Source organism: Leptodactylus fuscus, chromosome 1, assembly GCF_031893055.1.
Source record: "Leptodactylus fuscus isolate aLepFus1 chromosome 1, aLepFus1.hap2, whole genome shotgun sequence".
Classification (NCBI taxonomy): domain Eukaryota; kingdom Metazoa; phylum Chordata; class Amphibia; order Anura; family Leptodactylidae; genus Leptodactylus; species Leptodactylus fuscus.
The window spans coordinates 237,913,327-237,937,797 of NC_134265.1; the positions used below are offsets into that span (position 1 = coordinate 237,913,327).

Here is a 24,471-nt window from a genome sequence, read left to right on the forward strand (position 1 = left end):
GCTGGGGAAGGGGAGGGGGTGTTTTGGTTGTCTGTCTGCCCCTTCCCTGAGCTTGAGGACTGTTTTTTCTTCCCCCACTTGGAATTCAGTCTGGCTGAATATAGGGTATCTGAACTGCTCCTATTAACCCCTTCCCGACGGAACAGGAGCACTGCATAGGATACCCTATATTCAGTAGACCGGGCACTTTCAGACACAGGGATACCTAATGTGTTGGTGTTTCACAGTAATTTTCTACTTTTGGATGTATTCTAGGGAAAGGAGTGATTTAGAACTGTTATTTAAAAAAAAAAAAAAAAAAAAAAAAAATCACTATTTTATGAGAGATTCTAAACATTGATATTGTGGCCGGACATAGACCCCCCCCCTCCCCCTCACTCCTAAAAAAAAAGAGAAAAAAAAAGAAAAAAAATTATTTATTTTCTGCTGACTTGATTATAAGCCGAGGGGGGCTTTTTCAGCACAAAAACTGTGCTGAAAAATTTGGCTTATACTCGAGTATATACGGTAACAATGTGCTAGATTTAACAGGCAACAATGGACTCTTCAATAAATGTTTAAAGGAAGGCACTCATATCATACGCAGATGACATCCAAGTGTCATTCCAGTGCCTACCATGATATATTAATTTCTATGGGGGATTCCACAAAAATTTTATTTCAGGGACCAGGAGAGAACCTTATCAGATCGGAATGGAGCATCGGACAACACACATGGTTAAGTGCATGTGGCCTAAGGTTGTCCTATCTAAGTTTTCGCTGCCTACCTTTCAGACAGTACTATTAAATTTGCCCCAATCTTCCAGCTTTCTTAGAAACAGCTGGCAGTGTCAACAATAAGGGGTTTCCTTCTAGTAAGTATGACTATGTCTAGGGCTAAGTACATATCCCTAGTGTAATTGTGTTTGTTATTTCAGTTTAGAACAAGGGGACAATCTGAAAATAGTTGAAGGGGAGATCAGAGGCAGTGTCAGGGAATATTAATTCAGTGAAAGAATAGTTGGAGTCTTGGACCAAACTTCAAGGAAATGTAGTTGTGAAGTCTATAGTAAGTGAGTTTAAGCATGTCTGGGATAAACATATGCCTATCCTAAGATAAAATGGGAATAATATAAGAGCAGACTAAGATGGACTATGGGGTGTTTTTCTACCATCAATCTTCTAAGTTTCTATGTACAGAACAAGCGCTGTATCTTGGATAACATAGATCATGTTATTCTAGTTTTCTCTATAAGTAAGTAGTACATAAAGTACTGTAAAAGTAAAGGAAGCCTGTGCCTAAGGTGCAGCGTATTTGACTAACCAAGGTAAGATGCTCAATAAACCTGAAGACTTTACAGCAAATACATGCTAGGAATACCTTCACTTACAAAATGCTATAATAAACTTGTATTTAATGGTTATACCCAAAATACCTGTATACCGTACAGTATATAAAGATGTAGCAGAGTTGGCCCAAACATCTACATTTGGTGAAACTGCTACATTGTTGTATCTTATCACAGAAGACAACCAAAGCAATGAAATGTCATTGGAAAAACCTTTTTTGAATACTTTTCATTGATTTTTTTTCATAGATTTTTTTGATTATCACGCTGTAGCAATTGAACTAATTATAGACTTTTTAGTTAACTATAAAATAAATATATATCATCTGAATTTTGTCTCTAAGATATATCCCCATGAAATAGTCGCTTGGTGTCCTTCTGTTAAGGTAATCTAGTCTGAGACTGTTCTATTATACAGGGCCATGTGGGTGTGACTACATCTGCAATGTCTGTCTGTCAGGCCTCATCATGTAAACAGCGGTTCATGAGGGATTTCAGCCTCATTGTCTGCAGACTCTGCTCTCACCCTGCTAGGAAATCTGTGTCTTAGATATGAGTAAGAGTTATGAAGGCAGCACATGAAGCTTAAATGGAAGTCAGTGACTGAAGAATGATTAACTTTCCACAGCCGAACATGGAAGGTAAAATTACAGTCAACTTTTCAGTCAATTTCTCCTCTAGGCTTAATATAGAAGGTGCATGACCCGTCTGCTGAGCACAGTACACTTGAAATATAGCTTCCCATAAGAACTTGGAGCGGACAATACTGTCTTAACACTTTCTGCAGCTGAATCTTAGGGTGCATTCACACTGAGTAAACGCTAGCTTATTTTGTAGAGTAAAATTACACTTGTAAATTTTGCTATCCCATTGACTTCAATGATATTTTTTTACAAGTGTAAAAATACGCCAGTAAAAAATACGCCTGTAAAAAATACGCCTGTAAAAATACGCCTGTAAAATGTCATTGAAGTCAATGGGATAGCAAAATTTACAAGTGTAATTTTACTCTACAAAATAAGCTAGCGTTTACTCAGTGTGAATGCACCCTTACATTAACTCTTTCAAAGTGTTCTTATAGTGGTAGCAATGTGCTTGGGATCTAATATACGGTAGTAGCTTTCCAAGTTCCCTGCTAGTCTGAAGTTAATAAGTGACGTACGTTGTACTTTCTGTGCTTTGTGGGCTTCAGCGTTAGCATATCCAGTGTTGCTGTTGCTATATATAGAGAATATGATGTTTAAATTCTTAACAAAACATTACATATTGTATATTAGGTGCATGACTAGGTAGGATGTAAGTATAGTAATAATAATAGCTACCTACCTTTAAAACAAACTCTTAAAATGCTACAAAGTAATAAAGTAAGTGATGCTTTAGAATCTCCCAGTTGTCCTGTCCCAATGCTTTGTGGGTCCCCTGTTTAATATTCCTGCTTCAGCAATGACATGCCAACACAGACATGTGACTGCAGCAGTGATCTCATTGGCATTGACACATTAGGCTATAGTCAGTGACTGACTGCACTGGTCACATGTCTGTCTCAAGATGTCATCGGAGGAAGAAAGAAAGCCCAGGAATGGGAATAAGTATGGTATAACTTCTATTACATTATTGGATTATTATTATTTTTTTTTTAATTAGGTCATAGGACAACTTCTTGAAAGGGAATGTCTCACAAAAATGGCCAAGTTTTTACGTAAAACATATTTTTAATATTGTTTGTTGATTCTAGTTTTAATTTGCCATGTCACTATCTATATTTTAAAAATGTACTACATCCTGAAATGTTCACTCTGCCTTCTGAGTCTTGGTTCACATTTGCATTCGGGCCATTCTGTTCCCCTCTCCGTGTGAATAATGTGGAGAGAAAAGCGCTGCAAGTAGTACCTTTCGCTCTGCATTTTCCATGCGGAAAGTGAGTAGAAACCACACAGACCCCATTATAGTCTATGGGTCAGCAGGTTTCCTAAGGTAACCACTTTTTTATGTGCAATAGGTTTCTGTTCGGGGGGTCCCTAAGTGAACTCCCCGAATGGAAACCAATGCGCAGATGTGAACTGGACCTTAGCCTAAGAGACTTGACAATTCTTCAGAACCAACAGCCGCCTCATTTATATCACAGACAATATAGTCAGGATTACAATTACACTTTTACAAATAACACCCATAGTGACCCATCATTGCATCCACTACTGACAATAGATGATGTGAAAGTCTAGATACGTTTGCAGCTTGCACAGATCATGCCATACACCTCAATGAGTTGTCTGCAGTCTATTAATGCCTATGGCCATGACTATGCTGTAAAGCAGGGGTGCTCACACTTTTTGAGCATGTGAGCTACTTTAGAAACTGACCAAGGGATAAGATCTACTACCCACTTCTTGTGGGCAGGGGTGGGGCAGGTCCGGGGCAGGCCAGGAGCGGGGCCTTTGGGCGGGCGGAGCGTGAGAACAGGAGACAGAGTGTCTGCTTGTTCACAAAGCAGGCTGAGAATCATCTCCGGACACTGGCAGGCGGGGCCGCTGCAGCCCTGACTGCGAACAAGTGCAAGGCCCCGGCCTGCCAGTGTCAGGAGATGATTCTCAGCCTGCGCTGTCAACAAGCAGACACCGATCCTGCGATCGATCCATACGTCCTTCGCGATCGACCGGTAGATCTCAATCGACGTATTGGGCACCCCTGCTGTAAAGTATATCACTAAATGTTGTTACAGAGGAAAGATGGCAGCAGTAATAATCATGAAGAGGAAATGGCATTTAAAAAATCTGCAATCTGAAAATAAAAACATAAAAAAAAAAAAAGTGGAAACAAGTGATATATTTCACTGTCTGGTTTTAATAAATAAATAAATAAACTGTGGTGCATTTTTAACCCTTTCCAGACATCCTCTTTAATAGTATGGAGTATGTCTGGTGTTTAAATATGGCAGATATTAACCCACCTCGCACTCTGGTCAAAGCTGACTGAAGCGCCAGTTAAAACATCTCTCTGATTTGGACAGTCCCTACTTTTTCAGAGAGTCTATTATAAATAAACTGAACAAAGCGTCACCTTCTAGGACGACCAGCAATAAGTAATCCATAGTAAAATTTTTCAATAAATTTTCAGTTTTCTTGTAGTTGCACCACAGTTGAAATTAAGCATTACACAATTCCCATACAGTACAATGGATTTCTGTGTAATGGAGGGCAGATCAAGTCCTCTAGAATGAGAGATGCTCTTCATAACCGCCCCACTCTAGACAGGAGATGACACCCCCCCCCCCCCCCCCCAAGCCACTGACAAAGACAAGTCTGCTAACACATTTTCCATAGAATATTAACTACTTTTGCCATAAAGTCTTTCACATCTTTAATTTATGAGATCTGGGAAATAGAGCCACAACTAGGGAGTTGTTGATACCGGATTAAAGGAATTTTACGGTTCTAACTTTCTATTTTGCACGTTAGACTCCTTCATTTAACACTAGAGAAACAGTTCTCTTCCCAAACCTTGAAAATACTATTTCCTCATCTCGCAAGAAGCATTTGGCTGCCAGTTAATTTACCAAATATGGTTCCCAAATAAAAGTTAGTTGTAAGACGTTTGTGGAATATTTGGATGAAGGAATAAATGAGATTCTCATATCTGGCATTGTCTTGCGGCATTGAAATGAGAGTATGGTGCGGTGTAATAGAAAGCGTTTAAGGTCAGCAGAGAACTGGAGTCACTTACATGAATCAAGCGGCCTAACTTCCTCAGTACTGATTTAGCTACCTCATTATAGTACATTGATCCATTATGCTGCTCACGCGTCCTCCAGCTATGGACAATTGCTTACGCTGTTACAATAGTGAGACAGCGTACGTTCATCCACTGTAGATCAGATCATCACTCTCCACTTTGCAGTTTCTTCATCTTTTCTTAATTTGGATACCTTAGAGCAGATTTACAGTATTTGACTCTTCTATTCTAGCTCTGAAGCCAGCACTACACTATCTTCTGCAGGATCTAGGCTGTTGTCACTGTGCAAGTCAGCACATCTACAGTCATAGGGAATTAACAAAATGTGAAAGGGCTGACTTAGACATGTGCGTGAATTTATGTCAAATGTAAAATGAAGATGATAGCTGAACTGTGGTTCTTTATAAGATGTGACAGGTGCTTTAGTTTTATTGACCTCGGGCACCAGCATTTACTTGCGATTAAGCAGCATTTTTACTTTACTCTTTGTGATTTTTGCAGGTTATACAAAAACGTGTCAACTTGGCTGACTACTATTGTAGATTCACAGTAGGCTTAAAAATGAGGGCATCAGCTAGGCCATAAATCCCTGTTTCTAGAACTACATGAAACTTTGCTATTACTTATTTTCCCATTAAAATAGAGCCGTATGTGTGGCTGTGCCCGGATCCTGGTTTGTATATGCTGGCTGGGGTAGCTCTGCTCTCCTCAGATACCCCTTTTGTCAGCTTTCCCTCCTGATATGGTACCATGGAACAGATGGAAACAGACAGAAAATGACTGTACAGGTACTATGCGACCCACAGATTCCAGAATTGAGAATCTCTTTTAAGGATGGCTACTGTGCATATCAACTAGAACATTTCATAAGGGCAAAACAGGTAGAAATGAACAAATATACAACTGCTTAACTTCGTGTGAATAACTACCAGGGTAGTCTACATAGCAGCTGCTGTGGGGCCAAACAACACAGGGGGCCCATTTCCACTGAGCCTTACAGTGTGATTAGTGATAACTATGGATGATGAGCTATCGAAAACTGAATGCGCCTCTATTACATTACTGGGACATCACAATGCAAGTGACATCCTAATAATTATGGAGAACCATTATAAACTATTGACTCGGTGGTACAAGACCCCAGACTGGTTACATGCATACCATATAGCTGATCATTTCTTCTGGCGTTGTAATCAAGCTGGTGGCTCTCTTTCTTATCTATGGTGGACCTGTCCAGTTTTAAGTTCTTACTGGAAGTCTGTTGAGTCCACATTAAGAACCCTACTTAAATCTAACTTTCACATATCTCTATCTCAGATTGCGCTGACTTTGCCTAATGACAACTATAAACCCCCTAAGCGTGCCTTAGCAACACATCTCCTTGCAGCTGTGAAATTACTGATGCCCCCAAAATGGTTGCAAATAGTGGCAACTACTCACTCGGAATGGGTTTCCAGAGTCAATCAGATCTGCAGATTTGAAAAGCTTTCAAGCTGGGCCTCAGGCTTGCACAGTACCTTTATCAGGATCTGGGCTCCATGGTCACAGTTCTCTAGCCACAAATGACTCTCCTACTGCTACGTCACAGGTGGCCTTCTGGTGAGCTCCCACGCTGCTTCTGTAATCCTATTTATTTGGTACATTTATTATTAGTACTTTTGTATGTATACATATCATCTTTTTCTGAAGTTGTGTAGAACTGACCTTTTCCCTTTTATGGGTACTGCTAATCCTTCATTCTAATGCTTTGCTGTAGATGTGGACTGACTACGGTGCCTTTTTTTTTTGTCGATCTCTGTATTGTAAAATCACCTTGTGCATTTTCCCTGTGTATAAAGGAGACTTAAATACTTTTCAAGTTCTGAACTTGTTGCCTCAGTTAGCCATGGTAAGGTGGAGCCCCATTACAAGGTTTACTATGGTTACTCGCTATTCCCCTATTTACCTGGGCATTTTTACCTGTTTGGCATTTTTCCCACTTTCCTTGTAAAATCTGTCCAATTCATACATCTTTATTGATACTCTTAAACTTTCTAGTTTATGTTGCCATATACTGATTACAGTAGGCAGGATAATTTGTCCCTAAATCCAATATTTTGTGATCTGTGGATAAGGTCTGCTTATGTGTTTGATCTAAGAAGTATTTAATTTCTCTGAGGCCAATTGATTTTAATGGAAGAAGTCATAGAAGTCATGACTTATGTAATAAATTTCTACCCCAAGTTAATTTTGGTTCGTATGTGAGAAAAGCGAAAAGTGACATAGGAATGTTTTTAGATCAGTTGTAATTACTTATTGACACCCCTAATGAGTAATTTTCAGCTCTTGCTATTAGTTGTCTAGGAAATACAGGGTTTTTTTTTTCCTGGACGCAGGGGAAGGTGAAAAAAAAAAAAATACTCGACCCTCCGATGTCCCAGGACGCTATCCAATCCCCGGTGGTGCCCTGGGGCTTGTTCCCATAGAAGCCCTCACTAGAATTGACAGATGAGGCCAATCAGTGGCTTCAGTGACCTAAGGAAAGGAACTGGGATGTCACTCACAATATGTCACCTGTGACGTCCCTGGTCCTTTCCTTAGGCCGCTGATGACTTACCTTTACAGACACAGGCAACATATCCAGTTCTCTACAATCATTTGTAAAGCTGGATACGTCATTGACATTGACTGTAAGAGAGCTGTGGATCTCAGCACTAGAAAGTAAATGCTTGTGATAAGGGTACATGGGTATCTGATTGGTCACTTCATATTTCTAAAAGGATGGATGAAAAAACACCATTGTAAATCCACACTTTTCTTCCCAACTGCACTAGTATCCAGAATATCTGTTTATCACACCAGTGCATACTATAAACATGGCAACACGTAAGCCCATGTAAACAGTTGTGCCTTTCTCAGGTTGGAATATAATTTATAATATTATACAAAAGTTAATGTCTATTGTATTTCATATTACAATCAAACTTCAGTCTGTAGATTTTGTACAGACTCCATACCAATTGTTTTAAAATGGGTAACAAAGCCCATGGTAAGAATAAAAATGTGGTCCTGGGGTGCTGTCTGATTCCACTCCTCCATCACCATCTAGTAGTGTTCTCCTTGCCATGATCTTTGGGCTACCTTGCATTCAAACACAGGGATATGCAGCTTAAGATCTGCCTTAGTTATGGGGATGTGTCCTGTAGGAGTGGGGGCTTTTCTCCATGGTCCACTCAACAGCAATGGGATCTCAATAAACTTGCTGTTGTTCACATAAAAAACATTAAAGCTTTTCTTATAAATAAAATAATGAGAGATATCTCTGGTGTCAGCCAGCCTGATTCCACTGAATACTACATCATGTTTTAGGACTATGGAGTCTACAAACACGTAACATTTGTCTCAATTGTTGTTTGGAAAAATGCATTACACCCCTTCCCTACACCTGGGGCAATTTCTTGGACTCTCCAACTGGTGCTTATTCAGTTCACATTTGCATTAAGAGTACTATTAGTTATGGAGATCTGACTTTGGACATATGACTAGGTTCACTGAGTAACGTATAACACGTGACCTGAACTAGAGTTATACCTGGAAGAGACTAAGAATGAATCACCATACTATTGCTATTGCTACTCGTGACTCTCTAAGTACAGGAACAGACCAGTTCCTATTCTCGCATTCATGGAATAGTTACAGTTCCTCTTTTACTACAAACTTTCATGATCAAGTTTAAAGGGACAGTAAAAGTAAGGATAATAAGAAAAAATATATATTTGATAGTCTGAAACCTCCAGAAACTAAGTGGGGATTTATCATCTTCCCTGTGTAAATTTTTGGGGCAGGTTGGGCTTTGTATAAGGGCTGTGACCTCGGTAGCTTGACAAATTTACTATAATTTACACCAAACCTGGTGTATAAAGTTGGCAAAAAATCATGGGTACTACACACTTTTATTCTCTTCATCTGGGGCTTAGCATGGGTTCATTGTAGAAAGTATAGTGCTACTGGTTTGTCCTCTGAACACAGTTTCTCAGTCACAGACATAAGTATTTAAAGTTAGCCATAAAATGTTGATGACCGAAAAGATTGACGGAGATTTCTGCTGACCATCTGTGTCTTTTTATGACATGTAAAAATGTAAAACATGCCAACTATAGGCAGATATCTATTGAAAAATTTAATTTTTTTCAGTCATTACTAGGTGCTGTATTGAAAAGTCATTGAAACGACAGAACTGCATCCCAGACTAGGCCACAGATCACGCCAGAGATTAATCAGAAGCCATTCTATCTTATGGCCTTCTTGTCCATAATGACCACTTTGCCGACAAATCATGAATGACAAGTTGTTCAGAAAATAACTAGAGATGAGCGAGTAGTATTCGATTGAGTAGGTATTCTTTCGAATACTACGGTATTCGAAATACTCGTACTCGATCGAGTACCTCTCGCTATTCGAATGGAAAAGTTATATGCTATACAGTCGGCCAATCAACACTGGTTCTTCTCTTACCTTTAGAAGTCTTCTCCGTGCAGCTTCCCCGCGGCGTCTTCTGGCTCTGAATTCACTCTGCCAGGCATCGGGCCTGGGCAGAGCCGACTGTGCATGTCCGCTTGTAGCGTGGGCATGCGCAGTCGACTCTGCCCAGGCCCGATGCCTGACAGAGTGAATTCAGAGCTGGAAGATGCCGTGGGGACGCTGCACGGAGAAGACTTCTCGGAGGATCCAGCCCGACCCTCACTCATGGACTTTGTAAGTATAATTTGATCGAATGTTGCCTACCCCTGAAACGAGCATTTTCCCCCCATAGACTATAATAGGGTTCGATATTCGTTTCGAGTAGTCAAATATTGAGGGGCTACTCAAAACGAATATCGAACCTCGAACATTTTACTGTTCGCTCATCTCTAAAAATAACCCTCTAAAATCCCCACATATGGTCAGCTTTAGCCTCTGCCCATTTAAGTATTTCTATTGTTCCCTTGGCTGTCCCACTAAAAGTGCAAAGGAATTGAAACCTTTCTTATAAATTGCATACATTAAGAGGTTTTCCATCCTTCAGTTCTAAAATCATTTGGCAGCATTGACTAGGCCACAGTAATGTTCTGCCCATAGTGACCAGTATGGTGCTAAAAGACATTACTATGGACATGACGCTAAAATGGTCTTTGGGGATTGGATTATGCAGAACTGTCATGTTATGTCATAAATGATCTGACTTCACCATGGCCTAGTCACCCCATAGCACAGTAGCGGATGAGAATTTTAACAATAAGCTCCAGAAAACTGTAATATTAATAGTAGTTCAAATGGAGAATTGTTTTTGTTCCTTCACAAACACGTTATGTAACCATTGCTTATGTGCTGTTTATTTGGTTGGACATGTACACATCAGCAGCCAATGGGAAAAGTCATTTTTGTACCAAGGTTATTACCGTATCCCTAGTGTTCCGGTACTGAACGTAGCAGGCACTGTACGAGAATACTTTGTAATGTATACCTGTAGATAGCTTTCTATTTTCCTCTCTGTATGCAATGCCTTCTAGCTGATTTTCTACTTGTGTAACAAACCTAATCCCTGCTCACTGAGCATGTCTCTTAGATTTATTGTTTCTTCCCCAAGAAAACAATTTGAAGTGGATTTGAGGCCATAAAAGGTAGCCGGGTCATGTCAGTACAAGTGAACTCCTCAGCAAGCACTTAATGACATGGTGACAGCAGGAAAAGCTTTTTGGGGAAGTGACTTACTGTAAATCAGGTTGCATGGTGCCCGACCTATTAGAGCTGCACATACACTGCATATGACGCACAGTGTGCCGAAATGGATGGCGGAATAAATAGTCACCTACATGCTATATATCAGGGGTAGTGAAGGTCCAAGCTCAACATTCCCGTATTTTTGGACTGTAAGATGTGTATGATTATAAGACGTACCCCAGGTTTAGACAAGAAAAATTAGGAAAAACTATTTCACATTAATTTAACCTTCCCTGGTGGTCAAATGGTTTATAGGGGGAGATGTCACTAACTAGTGAAGGGGCACTAAGGAGCTATATACTGTGGTGGCATTAAGGAGGAGGGAACTAATGTGGCATTAAGCTGTGTAGGGCACTAATGCACAATTATACTGTGCGGGGTGGAACTATTGTGGCATTATACTGTGTTAGGGGGGCGCTAAGGGGCTTTATACTGTATGGAGGACATTAAGGAGCAATATGATGTCCCATAAGTGCTCCCACACAGTATAATGCTCCTTTGTGTGTGTCGCACAGAGTATTCTTATTTAGTCTGTCCACAAACAACAACGGTAAGAAGAAGCATTCATTTCTTGACTGCTGTTCCCTTAACTCTGATATCTTACAAAAACAGCAGCAGGGAATTCATCTCTTCACAGTTGTCATAATGAAAGGCCTGGAGGAAGGTACCAGACAGCCGGCGGCCATGGTTCAGGACCATACTGTGGTCCACTAGTTGAGTATCCCTGCATTACACTGTGTGGGGAAGGGGGCACTTTGGAGCATTATACTTTGTAGGGGCATACTAATGGCATTCCAAACAGACATTCATCTCCTAATTGCTGTCCACTAAATTCTACTACCTTACAATAGTAGTAGCAGCAAGGATCGGTAATTGCCACTACTGCCTGCACATAAGCAGGTGGCAGGGACGATTGCCAAGGGCATGGTCCATCACATGCATCTGTTCTCCTCCATAATGCAGAGTTTACTGAGGATACCACATAAAGTCTGTGACTATGGCATTTTTGTGCACATAAGCCCATACCTGTCTGATGCATTTCTTTTAACACTGTAGTTCTAGAGACAGTTATCATGAGACGTTTTATGTTGCAGTACATTGCCTGTTTTTCTATACAAACGTACACATCACATGAACCAGATTCCATTCATCTAAAATGATTGTAAACATTTTCCATCATTTTACTCCAGCACAATGTTCCATTAAACACTTTTGTGAGCGATTTCTCTGCAATTGATGTAGTGGTGTGTTTTCCTAACACATTTTATTGGTGTATTCCCCGAGGAGCGTTTGCTGAAGCATTTGGCACATGCTATATGCTAATAAATGCAGAATATCAGAGAGGTGCCAATTAGCTGCTCAGGCAAAAGAAAAAAGCTATAGGATGCCCTGCAGAATTGTCAGGAAGCTATACATACTAGTTATGTCATAAACCTTGTACTGAGTACAAGGCTACCATACAGTATATGATATATGTATGAAATTAGTACAGTATGAGGGCATCGCTCTTACTGTTAAACTAAAATCATTAAAACAATATACTGGCAACGTGTAGGTACATTAAAGGCAACCTGACAAGTGATTCTGGGACTCTGAATTTACCTTCATGTCAAGGCATCAGTGGTTTAGTGCCTCAGATATAGTGTCCCCTATAGTAAGGCCGTGTGCCGTATTTCATGGACCTGATGTCGGTAAAAAAAAATCCCAGCCATTTTTAACATCCACTTTGCTCCTGTTTTGCATCCATTTCATTCAATTTTTGATGGCCAAGTGTCATCCATTTTAATGGGTCATTAAAAAATGCTGTGTTAATGCTGGTTAATCTCATCCCCACATTGCGAAAAAAAAGAGCTGTGGAAAAACTGACTTTGTGATGTCCCATGTCCCTTTCCATAGGCCACTGATTGGCCTCAGTGATCACATGACTACTGAGACAAATCAGTGGCCTAAGGAAAGGACACAGAGACTTACGCCGGTTGAAAACACCAGTGCAGCAGGACTGGAGCAATGGGGACACCGGAGCAATGGGGAGAGGTGAGTGTGTTTTTTTTTTATTATTTCACCTCCCCTGGCCTAATTTAAAAAACCTTAGTTTGTCTATCCTGCAATGTTTACATTAAAACCCCCTATATTTGGCAAGATAGCTGTGGAGAACTGTGCATGTGCCAGCAGCGCTCATCTCTGGGACAGACATGCTCACTTTAAGCATGTTTTGGCACACTAAACCATTTTATTCCTTTTGTAATGTTTTTATAAGATGGATAAACCCTTTAAAATTAGGACAAAATTGGTACATTGGGAGAAGGGCTTGAGCAGCACATGATCACTACTGGTAAAACTGAGTCCCCAGCTGAAGTTCCCCCAACAATTGTGTCACCTTACCAACCTCACAATCCTTCACACAACCGAAAGAGACTTATAGGTGGTGCAGTGGGGACTGTGAAGTGGACCAGTATTGTAGTCGGTTTACGGATGAGCTAAGCCATACTTCAATATAAACACGCACTGCAAATCGGAATGTGCGACTTGCATATGTAATATTACGGATATGTGTAAAATGGAAAATTCAGCACGGTATAAATCAATGCACATCTGCATTGTATCATAGTAAAAAAAAAAAATACCAATACTGAATGGTTCGGTACTCATAAAAAAAAATAAATAATGACAATTGCTATATTGCTAGCCTTTTGGACATAGCCACCTCTATACTCCTAGCAGGTCTCCATATAATGAATTTGCAATGAGCTGATGCAATTCAATTGAGAAACCTATTTTTTTCTCACTTATTCTGCTGACACTGTAGAGTAAAACAGATTAAATGTCCTTTGAAAAACGGAAAAGCAGTTTTACTTCTGCTCGCCTACACCGGAACTCAGACATGCGAGAGGAATTAATATGAGACAGAGTAGGCTGTGATCCATTCAGTGTATGCTGACATTTAGAAGGATCAATACGTACGTCATTGGTCTCGCACAGTTATGTTATGGACAGCTACAGCATCTGTGACAATTAGAAAATATAAGAATTCTGTTAATAAAACATTGTAGCAATCAATATTTGTATTATATTATACATTTATACAGAATATCAATGTTTATACCTATTTTCATACTAAATCCAATAAGTCCTTAAAAATAACTTTATTGCCATCTTGCAGCAGGGCCACCAGGGGGCTCCCTGGATCCTGATTGTTCTGCATACCACTGTATTAAACCTATAGTATAAACATGTAAGAATGCACTGTTAAAAATATTATCTTTAAAGAATTATATAAAAAAAAGCTCCTAGGAAGTAAATTTAAATATGTTTATTTCATGAAAAGTTACATTAAGGATTATCAATAAAATATACTTTCAACTTTCACAGTAATTCAGTTTCCAGGGTTGTCTTATCAACAGAAAGGGCAAATGTATGGCTAGCCCAGAGGCGTGCACAGATATAATAGGGCCCCATAGATGAACTATGTATGGCCTACTTTTTCCCAGTGATTTTTTAATTATCGTTGTAAGTCAAGAAAGTTTTTAATTTAAAAAAAAAAATCACACTCCATTTACGTTGCATGGTATGCCACTAGAGATGAGCGAGTAGTGAAATATTCGATATCCGATATTCGTTTCGAGTAGCCCCTCAATATTTGACTATTCGACTGAATATCGAATCCCATTATAGTCTATGGATAAAAATTGCTTAGGGGGCCACACGGTGACTCAGTGGTTAGCACTGCAGCCTTGTAGCGCTGGAGTCCTGGTGTTCAAATCCCGCCAAGGGCATAAAACCATCTGCAAGGAGTTTGTATGTTCTCCCCGTGTTTGCATGGATTTCCAACCCATATTCCAAAGACATACTGATAGGGGTAAATGTACATTGTGAGCTCTATGTGGGGCTCACAATCTACATTTAAAAAAAAAATAAAAAATTGCTCGTTTCAGGGGAAACCCAAAATCGACTAAGGAGAGTCACCAAGTCCACAATGACACCCCAAGAAATGATGCCAACACCTCTGTAATGCAACTGGGACAGCAGGGGAAGCATGTCTGGGGGCATCTAACATGCCCAAGTTCTAGTATTTCCCCAATATCACAGCCTATGAATTAGACACTTTCCAAACTCAATAGAACCTCTATGGAAAGTGGAAAAATACTTGGAAACCTTCTTTGCTCCACAATAGTATGGACAGAAACACAAATTTAAAGCTAAAGAAACATTAGCATGCGCCCCTTTAAATCATGTTGTCCATGACAACCACAGATGGCATAGGCAATGGGAAATCCAAAAGCCCCCACCCTTAACTGTAATTTTTTTACGTGTGTGTGATGTGGTGAGACCCTCAAAAATTACTTTTCTGGCCCTTCACATGAGCCCTTCCAAATTAAGTTAGAGGCCCTTAAGCTGAGCTACCAGCAGAGATTGAGGCCCTTGAGGTGACTTCAGCCTCTTACCAGCATAGTTTTAGGCCCTTTAAGTTAGTTCAGCCTTGCATCAGCAGAGTTTTTTGCCCTTGGGGTGAGTTGAGCCTTTAACCAGCAGTGTTTTTGGCCCTTGGAGTGAACTGAGCCTTTAAAAAACAGTGTTTTTGGCCCTTGGGGTGAACTGAGCCTTTAAAAAACAGTGTTTTGGCCCTTGGGGTGAACTGAGCCTTTAAAAAACAGTGTTTTTGGCCCTTGGGGTGAGTCTTGCACCAGCAGTGTTTTATTTTTTGGCCCTTGGGGTGAGTAGAGCCTTGCACCAGCAGTGATTTATTTTTTGGCCCTTGGGGTGAGTAGAGCCTTACACCAGCAGTGTTTTATTTTTTGGCCCTTGGGGTGAGTAGAGCCTTTAACCAGCAGTGTTTTACTTTTTAGCCCTTTGGCCCTTGGGGTGACTAGAGCCTTACACCAGCAGTGTTTTATTTTTTGGCCCTTGGGGTGAGTAGAGCCTTACACCAGCAGTTTTTTATTTTTTGGCCCTTGGAGTGAGTAGAGCCTTTAACCAGCAGTGTTTTACTTTTTAGCCCTTTGGCCCTTGGGGTGACTAGAGCCTTACACCAGCAGTGTTTTATTTTTTGGCCCTTGGGGTGAGTAGAGCCTTACACCAGCAGTGTTTTATTTTTTGGCCCTTGGGGTGAGTAGAGCCTTTAACCAGCAGTGTTTTACTTTTTAGCCCTTTGGCCCTTGGGGTGACTAGAGCCTTACACCAGCAGTGTTTTATTTTTTGGCCCTTGGGGTGAGTAGAGCCTTAACCAGCAGTGTTTTACTGTTTGGCCCTTGGGGTGACTAGAGCCTTACACCAGCAGTGTTTTATTTTTTGGCCCTTGGGGTGAGTAGAGCCTTTAACCAGCAGTGTTTCACTTGTTAGCCCTTTGGCCCTTGGGGTGAGTAGAGCCTTACACCAGCAGTGTTTTATTTTTTGGCCCTTGGGGTGAGTAGAGCCTTTAACCAGCAGTGTTTTACTTTTTAGCCCTTTGGCCCTTGGGGTGACTAGAGCCTTACACCAGCAGTGTTTTATTTGTTGGCCCTTGGGGTGAGTAGAGCCTTACACCAGCAGTGTTTTATTTTTTGGCCCTTGGGGTGAGTAGAGCCTTTAACAAGCAGTGTTTTACTTTTTAGCCCTTTGGCCCTTGGGGTGACTAGAGCCTTACACCAGCAGTGTTTTATTTTTTGGCCCTTGGGGTGAGTAGAGCCTTAACCAGCAGTGTTTTACTGTTTGGCCCTTGGGGTGACTAGAGCCTTACACCAGCAGTGTTTTATTTTTTGGCCCTTGGGGTGAGTAGAGCCTTTAACCAGCAGTGTTTCACTTGTTAGCCCTTTGGCCCTTGGGGTGAGTAGAGCCTTTAACCAGCAGTGTTTTATTTTTTGGCCTTTGGGGTGTGTAGAGCCTTTAATCAGCAGAATTTTAGTTTTTGGCCCTTGGGGTGACCCCTAAAAAATTAGATTTCAGGCCCATGGGGGTGAGCCCTAAAACATTAATTTTCAGGCCCTTGGAGAGCCCTAAAACATTAATTTTCAGGCCCTTGGGGGGAGCCCTAAAACATTAATGGGGTTTTTTAACTATTTATTTACGGTGAAGGTGGTGGTGTTGGAGGAGGAGGAGAAACTTGTGTGCTGGCAAAGACACATGGAACTGTGTCTCGTCAGTACTGTGGACGGGACATGCTCATAGCGGGTCCACAATATCTGCTATCCACCCTAGTATAGGTTCTTGGTGCTCGGGCTTCGTCAGCACTACACCCTGCACCCCGCTTGATGTTGTGTCACTGCTGGCTGCCCCTCTCCAGTATATAATTGGAGTCGAGCTAATACGGCCTGGATCCCCAGCTGGATTTCCACGTCCATGTCCTCGCCCCCTTGTGCTACTGACGAGGGGCACTGCTGGCAGCCCCTCTCCAGTACCTGGACTGTGGACTGGAACCCCTAGCTGGATTTCCACGTCCACATCCTCGCCCCCTTGTGCTACTGACTGTTCATTTCAGTACTATTATTATACACTGGGGTCTCTTCAGGCCCCTGAGTAAATTCAATAGAGGCCCATGGGAGGTGGGTTAAAATAACAAATACTTATACTCACCTTGCTTCATTTCTCCAGGGCATTCTTGCTCCATCTGGCTCTCCCCCGTCATCCTGTTTAGGCTTCTGCTGCCTGTGACTGACATTACCGTGGTCACTGCTGGAGCCTGTGATTGAGCCTCAGCGTTCACTTGGAGTGTGCTGATGTCACTACGCACCTCATGTGATCGTATACACCAGTTGTGGGCGCATGATACCAGTCGCAGGCGACAAAGATGAGTATATATATATATATATCTCTGCTGCCTGAGATGTATAGCGTTTGGGGAACCAGGCTTTCCCTGTCCATTATAATGAAGCAGCAGGGCCATGGCATTGTCGTATACCAAGCTTTAGGCAGGAGGCAGTACAGTAAATATTATAATGTCACATACAACTGTATGTGAAGTATATGTCATGAATGTATAAATTTCCTCTGCAATGTATCCTGCCATAATCAATAAGTGCAATTAGTTCCTAAAGGAGCTCGGTGCCTTTAAGATAACCAGGGACCATCCAAACACTTTATGGCACCCTGGGTGGGATCATGACATATTTATGCACCTTTGACTTAATGAAATAAAATTTTATAGCTTGTTCCAAATGATTCATATTCTCAGCCTGAGGAATATGGGCTATAATTTGTTTAGCAATAAAAGAAAATCAGTTTCATCTGCATGTTATTAAATCTGATGCATTAACTAAACGTCCTAGATCAATTAGTTAGTCACAGTTTAATTTCATGCAAATTTCAGCCAGTGTGGAAGAAGCCGGAATGTAAATGGAGTCTGAAATACCATGACTGCATAATGTATTTGAAGACTTTCTTCAGAATTATAAGTTAATGTAGCAATTTAACAAAGCTATATATATTTTGCACAGTTATTCTGTTCTAAGAACTAGTCACATGCCTAAGACATTCATCTAAAAAGATCTAAGAACGCCAGTACAAACTATTTAGATTAGTCCTATTCTGTTCTATTACTGCAGAACTATTCTAATAGTGATAACTACAGGTCACGGCCCCTTGGCTCTTCTGATGTGCTTTAAGAATGCGGTGTCTGCTCCTGCCACTCTCCTCCATTTACTGTTACCATACATCTTAGCAACGTTCAGCCTAAAAACCATTATTCCGATGATTTTAGCTAACAGATATTAAAGATTCCACCATATTGCAAAACTCATACCAAATCTAAAAAAGTATGGGCTCTAAATGACCCTCATGAAGTACAGATGTGTCCTTTGTTTCCTCTTGGCTGTGCACATCCAGATATGTCATGAGATGAATAGCTTTTCAAGAAAACATTGTTCTTGATACTATATTACAATTGCGATAGGACACATCCTTTCTGTGACCTTTAAAAAAATATTGAATGGGTTTTTCAATTTATTAAGCATTAGACCTGTAACCATCTAGCTACAGGCAACGCTCATGTACAACATATTAGCATTGGTAGCATTTTCTATGATTGCTGAATGGGAACTCATGCCACTGCTGCTTGGTTGTCATGATATCTTGCCCAGCACAGTCTTCAGCTATGGCGTGGTAGTAAATAGTAGAATGCAGGCAGAGAAAACAATTGTAAGATGTAGAGCTCTATGGGACGGTTTAGCTATAGCGTGCCTTGCCTTCTTTCCTAGCAACTAAGGCGCTGCTGAATGCCCTTCTTGCCCTTTTCAAGGTTGTCCTTGATCATGCTGAAAGTATAGTAGGCTGTACTGAGCCATAAAGAACAAAAAGAGTCATAATTTTCACTGCCAGCTGAAAATGGAAACTTGATGGATTCTAGGTCAGGAAATGTTCCTGAGTTGTCAATATTGGAGATGTATTTTGGCTAATCCAAACTTTCACTAGAAGATATAGATATTACTGTATTTCTCAATGGCATCTCTCCAAAGCCTGAATTCAGGGAACAAATTCAGGAGCTAAATGCAAAGGCTAAATGGATAAGCAACTATCTGTCATAAAAAATTCTTTGCTTTTACCTATTACTAAATCTACATCTAAGTACATGCAGCAAAACTATGAAAATCAGACGAAGTGCTTTGACTTAAGATAGATTTAGAAAGATAAAACAGATTTCACTAAATATATTCTGTTGTTTCTCATGCTCAATTGGGAATTATCACTCTATATTATTGTATTATGTAGTTACTTCCTTTACTTGCAGATTTTCTAAGTAACAGTTTGAGTAATGTGGCTTTTAATGAAATCTGGAGTAAATAGCTGACAATTTATACTTTGCTGTCATTACATTATGAAATGCTCACTATTTGCATACAGAATGACAGCAGACTTGATAGGCCTCTAAGGAAAGATTTATGTTACTCATAGAAACTGATAGGTAAAGCCAGGAAGAATATTCTATTTTATGAGATAATGTTTTGGCATCTGCTCCATCTCCTTTTATTTTGCTATTTTGCATATAATAACAGAGCAGGGCTTAAGACTACAAGACATTATCAGCTGTAGTTCCTATATTGGAAATATAAAGGCCAAATGTAAATATACAGTCCTATGAAAAAGTTTGGGCACCCCTATTAATCTTAATCATTTTTAGTTCTAAATATTTTGGTGTTTATAACAGCCATTTCAGTTTGATATATCTAATAACTGATGGACACAGTAATATTTCAGGATTGAAATGAGGTTTATTGTACTAACAGAAAATGTGCAATATGCATTAAACCAAAATTTGACCGGTGCAAAAGTATGGGCACCTCAACAGAAAAGTGACATTAATATTTAGTACATCCTCCTTTTGCAAAGATAACAGCCTCTAGTCGCTTCCTGTAGCTTTTAATCAGTTCCTGGATCCTGGATAAAGGTATTTTGGACAAACAATTCAAGTTCAGTTAAGTTAGATGGTCGCCGAGCATGGACAGCCCGCTTCAAATCATCCCACAGATGTTCAATGATATTCAGGTCTGGGGACTGGGATGGCCATTCCAGAACATTGTAATTGCTCCTCTGCATGAATGCCTGAGGATTTGGAGCGGTGTTTTGGATCATTGTCTTGCTGAAATATCCATCCCCGGCGTAACTTCAACTTCGTCACTGATTCTTGAACATTATTCTCAAGAATCTGCTGATACTGAGTGGAATCCATGCGACTCTCAACTTTAACAAGATTCCCGATGCCGGCATTGGCCACACAGCCCCAAAGCATGATGGAACCTCCACCAAATTTTACAGTGGGTAGCATGTGTTTTTCTTGGAATGCTGTTTCTTTTTGGACGCCATGCATAACGCCTTTTTTTTATAACCAAACAACTCAATTTTTGTTTACAAAATGAAGCTGCCTTGTCCAAATGTGCTTTTTCATACCTCAGGCAACTCTATTTGTGGCGTACGTGCAGAAACGGCTTCTTTCTCATCACTCTCCCATACAGCTTCTATTTGTGCAAAGTGCGCTGTATAGTTGACCGATGCACAGTGACACCATCTGCAGCAAGATGATGCTGCAGCTCTTTGGAGGTGGTCTGTGGATTGTCCTTGACTGTTCTCACCATTCTTCTTCTCTGCCTTTCTGATATTTTTCTTGGCCTGCCACTTCTGGGCTTAACAAGAACTATCCCTGTGGTCTTCCATTTCCTTACTATGTTCCTCATAGTGGAAACTGACAGGTTAAATCTCTGAGACAACTTTTTGTATCCTTCCCCTGAACAACTATGTTGAACAATCTTTGTTTTCAGATCATTTGAGAGCGGGCTCTCCATGTTCGGCGACCATCAAACTTAACTGAACTTGAATTGTTTTGTAGAAAGAAATGGTCCAAAATACCTTCATCCAGGATCCAGGAACTGATTAAAAGCTACAGGAAGCGACTAGAGGCTGTTATCTTTGCAAAAGGAGGATGTACTAAATATTAATGTCACTTTTCTGTTGAGGTGCCCATATTTTTGCACCGGTCAAATTTTGGTTTAATGCATATTGCGCATTTTCTGTTAGTACAATAAACCTCATTTCAATCCTGAAATATTACTGTGTCCATCAGTTATTAGATATATCAAACTGAAATGGCTGTTGCAAACACCAAAATATTTAGAACTAAAAATGATTAAGATTAATAGGGGTGCCCAAACTTTTTCATAGGACTGTATATATATATATATATATATATATATCTAGGAAAGGCCTAGTTAGTTCTTCCTACTTCGACCATGCAAAGCCTGCTAGACCACACAGCGCCAGAGCCAAGGATGCACCACCTACTGTGTCTCTATGAAGTGGGTGGGACTGAGAAGAAGGTCCTCATGAAGCACTCACTCATTATCATTGTGTTAGAAGCTATTATTGCAGTTTGGTATATTATTAGCTCCACTGATGTACACCACAAACACGGCCTATGTTAAACCGGTGGAAAATCCGCATTTGTCTAGTTTTAAGGAATAGCTGGATAATATTTTTTATGGATTTATCTACCCGTAGCAGGTCGTGCATTTTTCCATATAATCCTACATGGGTCCAGGGAGAAATTGCCTATTCCGATTAGATTAGTATTTTCATTTTCAAAAGGGCTTTGGACAGATGACAACTGACATCAGATTGGGTAACTGACTCATTTTTCCTCCACCACTTTAAATAAATCATCAAACATTTTGGACACATCTTGAAGTTTTCAGTCATATCTCTTAAAGAGAGGCAGCAGCTGTGATCTTCCTGACATCGGTGGGATCCTTTGGACCCACACGTTACACCCGGTGTGAAAAGGTGACTGACACGGTGCTGGAGTCACGCTATGTCTCCCCCAGGTTCCTCACTCATGTCTGGTGAATATGTGGTGCAGTGCTGCTGGGGAGTAGGCCTCCGCACAAGTGTGATAGCTAGGTTCTTCACCCATAAGAGGCAGCAGGCTGTTCAGTTCAGGGCAGATCCTGGGAGAGTGTGGAGGTACCCGGATCTGTCCTATCTTTTTGGATACATATTAAAGTTTTTAGTTGTAACTCTTTCAGGGGGGTGGACAAAAAAGATACCATAAAGGAAATCGATGCCCCCATTATAAGTCAAGTGGGGCTTTGAGGTAACTTGCCTTTTTTTAGTAGTATTTTTAGTCATGTAGAATTATGAAGTTCACAGTAATGGAAATAATATGTAGGCATAATAAAGCTAAGAGGTTACTATTAAGCAGGGAATCTATTGATATAATTGTCAACCATGTATAAATAGTGTATCTGGGGTTTCAATTTGATGGCTTTTACTATGCAGTAAAAAAGACATCCTTATATATGCCTTATATTCTTTGGGTTGACATCATCATAGTGATACCACATTTATGTAGCTTTTGTTATGTTTAAATAATTTTACAAACATGCAAACCTTTGAAAAATGCAAAAAATCCTCTGCAGAGTGCACTTTTACTGTGAGAAGGAGGACATTCTGCAGGCTGCCTGGCGTCATGGCCCAGTCTCTTTCTTGGATTCTTTGGTGCATCTCCTCCCAGACGTTTCTCGTCACACTCTGGCTATGTGACATCTCCTAAAACCGGTCCTAAAGCTGATCCTGGACTCTGGAGCCTCCTACAGATGGGGCCATCCCTTCCATCTCCAAGTCCGCCGTAACGGCGCTGTGTTCAACCTACATTCCCCTGACCAGGCTATTACCCTGGCGCAATTTCTTCATCTGCCTGATCTGCATCTTCCGGATTGGCTGGACTTTCCGCTACAGGCGGCACTGCCTGCTGATCGCCCTCCTCCTTCCTCTTCATCCCGCCGGCAGCGCCGGGCAGTTGATTCCTGCGGGGCTCCTCCATAGTCTGGGATACTCGGTGGTAGATGCTCTTTCAAGAGACTTCTGATGTTTTTTTTTCGTGTCTTATATTTGATCTGCTCTGTACTTTTTGTTATGACTTGTATTTTAAGCGTTCTGCCCTGTCGGTGGCCGTTACGGCCTTTGGCCTGCGGTGCCCCCTGATAGTGTATGCCTCCCCCCCTTCCTCTCCATCCCTGGTTTGGAGCGCACTGCGGCGGGCTGCCCCTTTGTTCTTCTCCCCTCTTCTTCTGCTCTGTGGTGGTGGTAGAGAGTGGTTTTAGTGTTGTACTCTCTCATTTTGGCTTGCTGGCCGTGGTGTGGTCCACTTGGTTTGTGCAAGGGCCCCCGGGTGTCTTGCTGATCCCGGGCTCTGACTCCCCACTATATTGTTATTATTTGCCTTTTACAGAGTGGGCACTCAGTTTTGCTGCCTGAGGGATGGGTAGCACTCTATTGTTGTCCTGCCTCACCTCCCCCCCCTTCCCCGGTTAGGTTTGGCAGCTCTCTGGGGGCATACTGTGGTGTGCCTCCGAGACCCACGTTAGTGGGCATTTTCCCACTGTTTTTTTTTTGTCCATTCTGGACTAGCTTGGGGTAGATTTGCTTATTTGTCTCTGTTGCCTGCTTGGAATTTCCCTTTCCCCAACCCTTGTCTGTTCTTTACCTCTCCTCTTCCCCTCCCCCCCCCCCTTTTTTTTTTTTTAGGCCCCAGAACCCACCCACTGTCACCTTTCATTTTGCTTCCATTGCTGTCAACAGTCTCAATATTATGGAGGAACGTTCCTCCCTGATCTGCCTGTTTCCTGGTCTACCCTCCTTCGGATCACTGCCCCTTTTTCCTGATATAGTGGGAATCGGACTTGAACCTTTCTTTCACGGACTTGCAATGTGCCAGATCTCTCTAATTCGCTCATAAACTCTCTATTCCCAGTAAGCCCCAGGAGGCGGGTTGCAAAATCTTTGTGCGGTGGTATCGAGCTCCGGCTTCATAGTGTAGGATCTTCCCGTCCTCCTCTCCTCTTTGTTGGTGCGGTGGTCCGAGGGAGGGTACTCTTTTGCATACTTTCTGGGAGTGTGCCAGGATTCGTGACCTTTGCGTGGGTGTTCCTACGGTGGTTGACCAGGTCTGTCAGATCTCTCTCTCATGCTTTTCGGCTCTCTTTCTGCTTCACCCTTTGTACCTCCCTCTCTGGATCTACCATGAATCTCCCCCTCTACTTTTAGACTGCCAGACGTACAGAGACTGGTTTGGTTGTTTCATCTTCGCTGTTGACGAGCCAGTGGACGGAGCTTGGGTTGGTCCCCCCACCCCTCTCCCTTTTTTCTTTTTTTTTCTCTCCCTTTTACCCCCACTCCCTTAGCCTATAGGTGTACTGTTTTAGATATTTGACTTTTATTG

At 41.2% G+C, this 24,471-nt stretch overlaps 1 protein-coding gene across 6 annotated transcripts in view; it reads left to right on the top strand.

The window, feature by feature from the left end:
* Window positions 1-24,471, top strand: part of ARHGAP24 (Rho GTPase activating protein 24) — a 525,659-nt gene that overhangs the window by 451,809 nt on the left and 49,379 nt on the right. The window contains exon 1 of one of the 6 annotated variants that reach the window (XM_075284664.1): window positions 1,874-1,969. The exons of 3 other annotated variants lie outside the window; for them this stretch is intronic. In XM_075284664.1, the coding sequence (XP_075140765.1) occupies window positions 1,939-1,969 (31 nt within the window). In that variant the 5' untranslated portion in view covers window positions 1,874-1,938. Of the gene's footprint in view, window positions 1-1,873; window positions 1,970-2,860; window positions 2,923-24,471 lie in introns of those variants that run through there. 2 more of the 6 variants (XM_075284657.1, XM_075284692.1) reach the window with 2 other exon arrangements.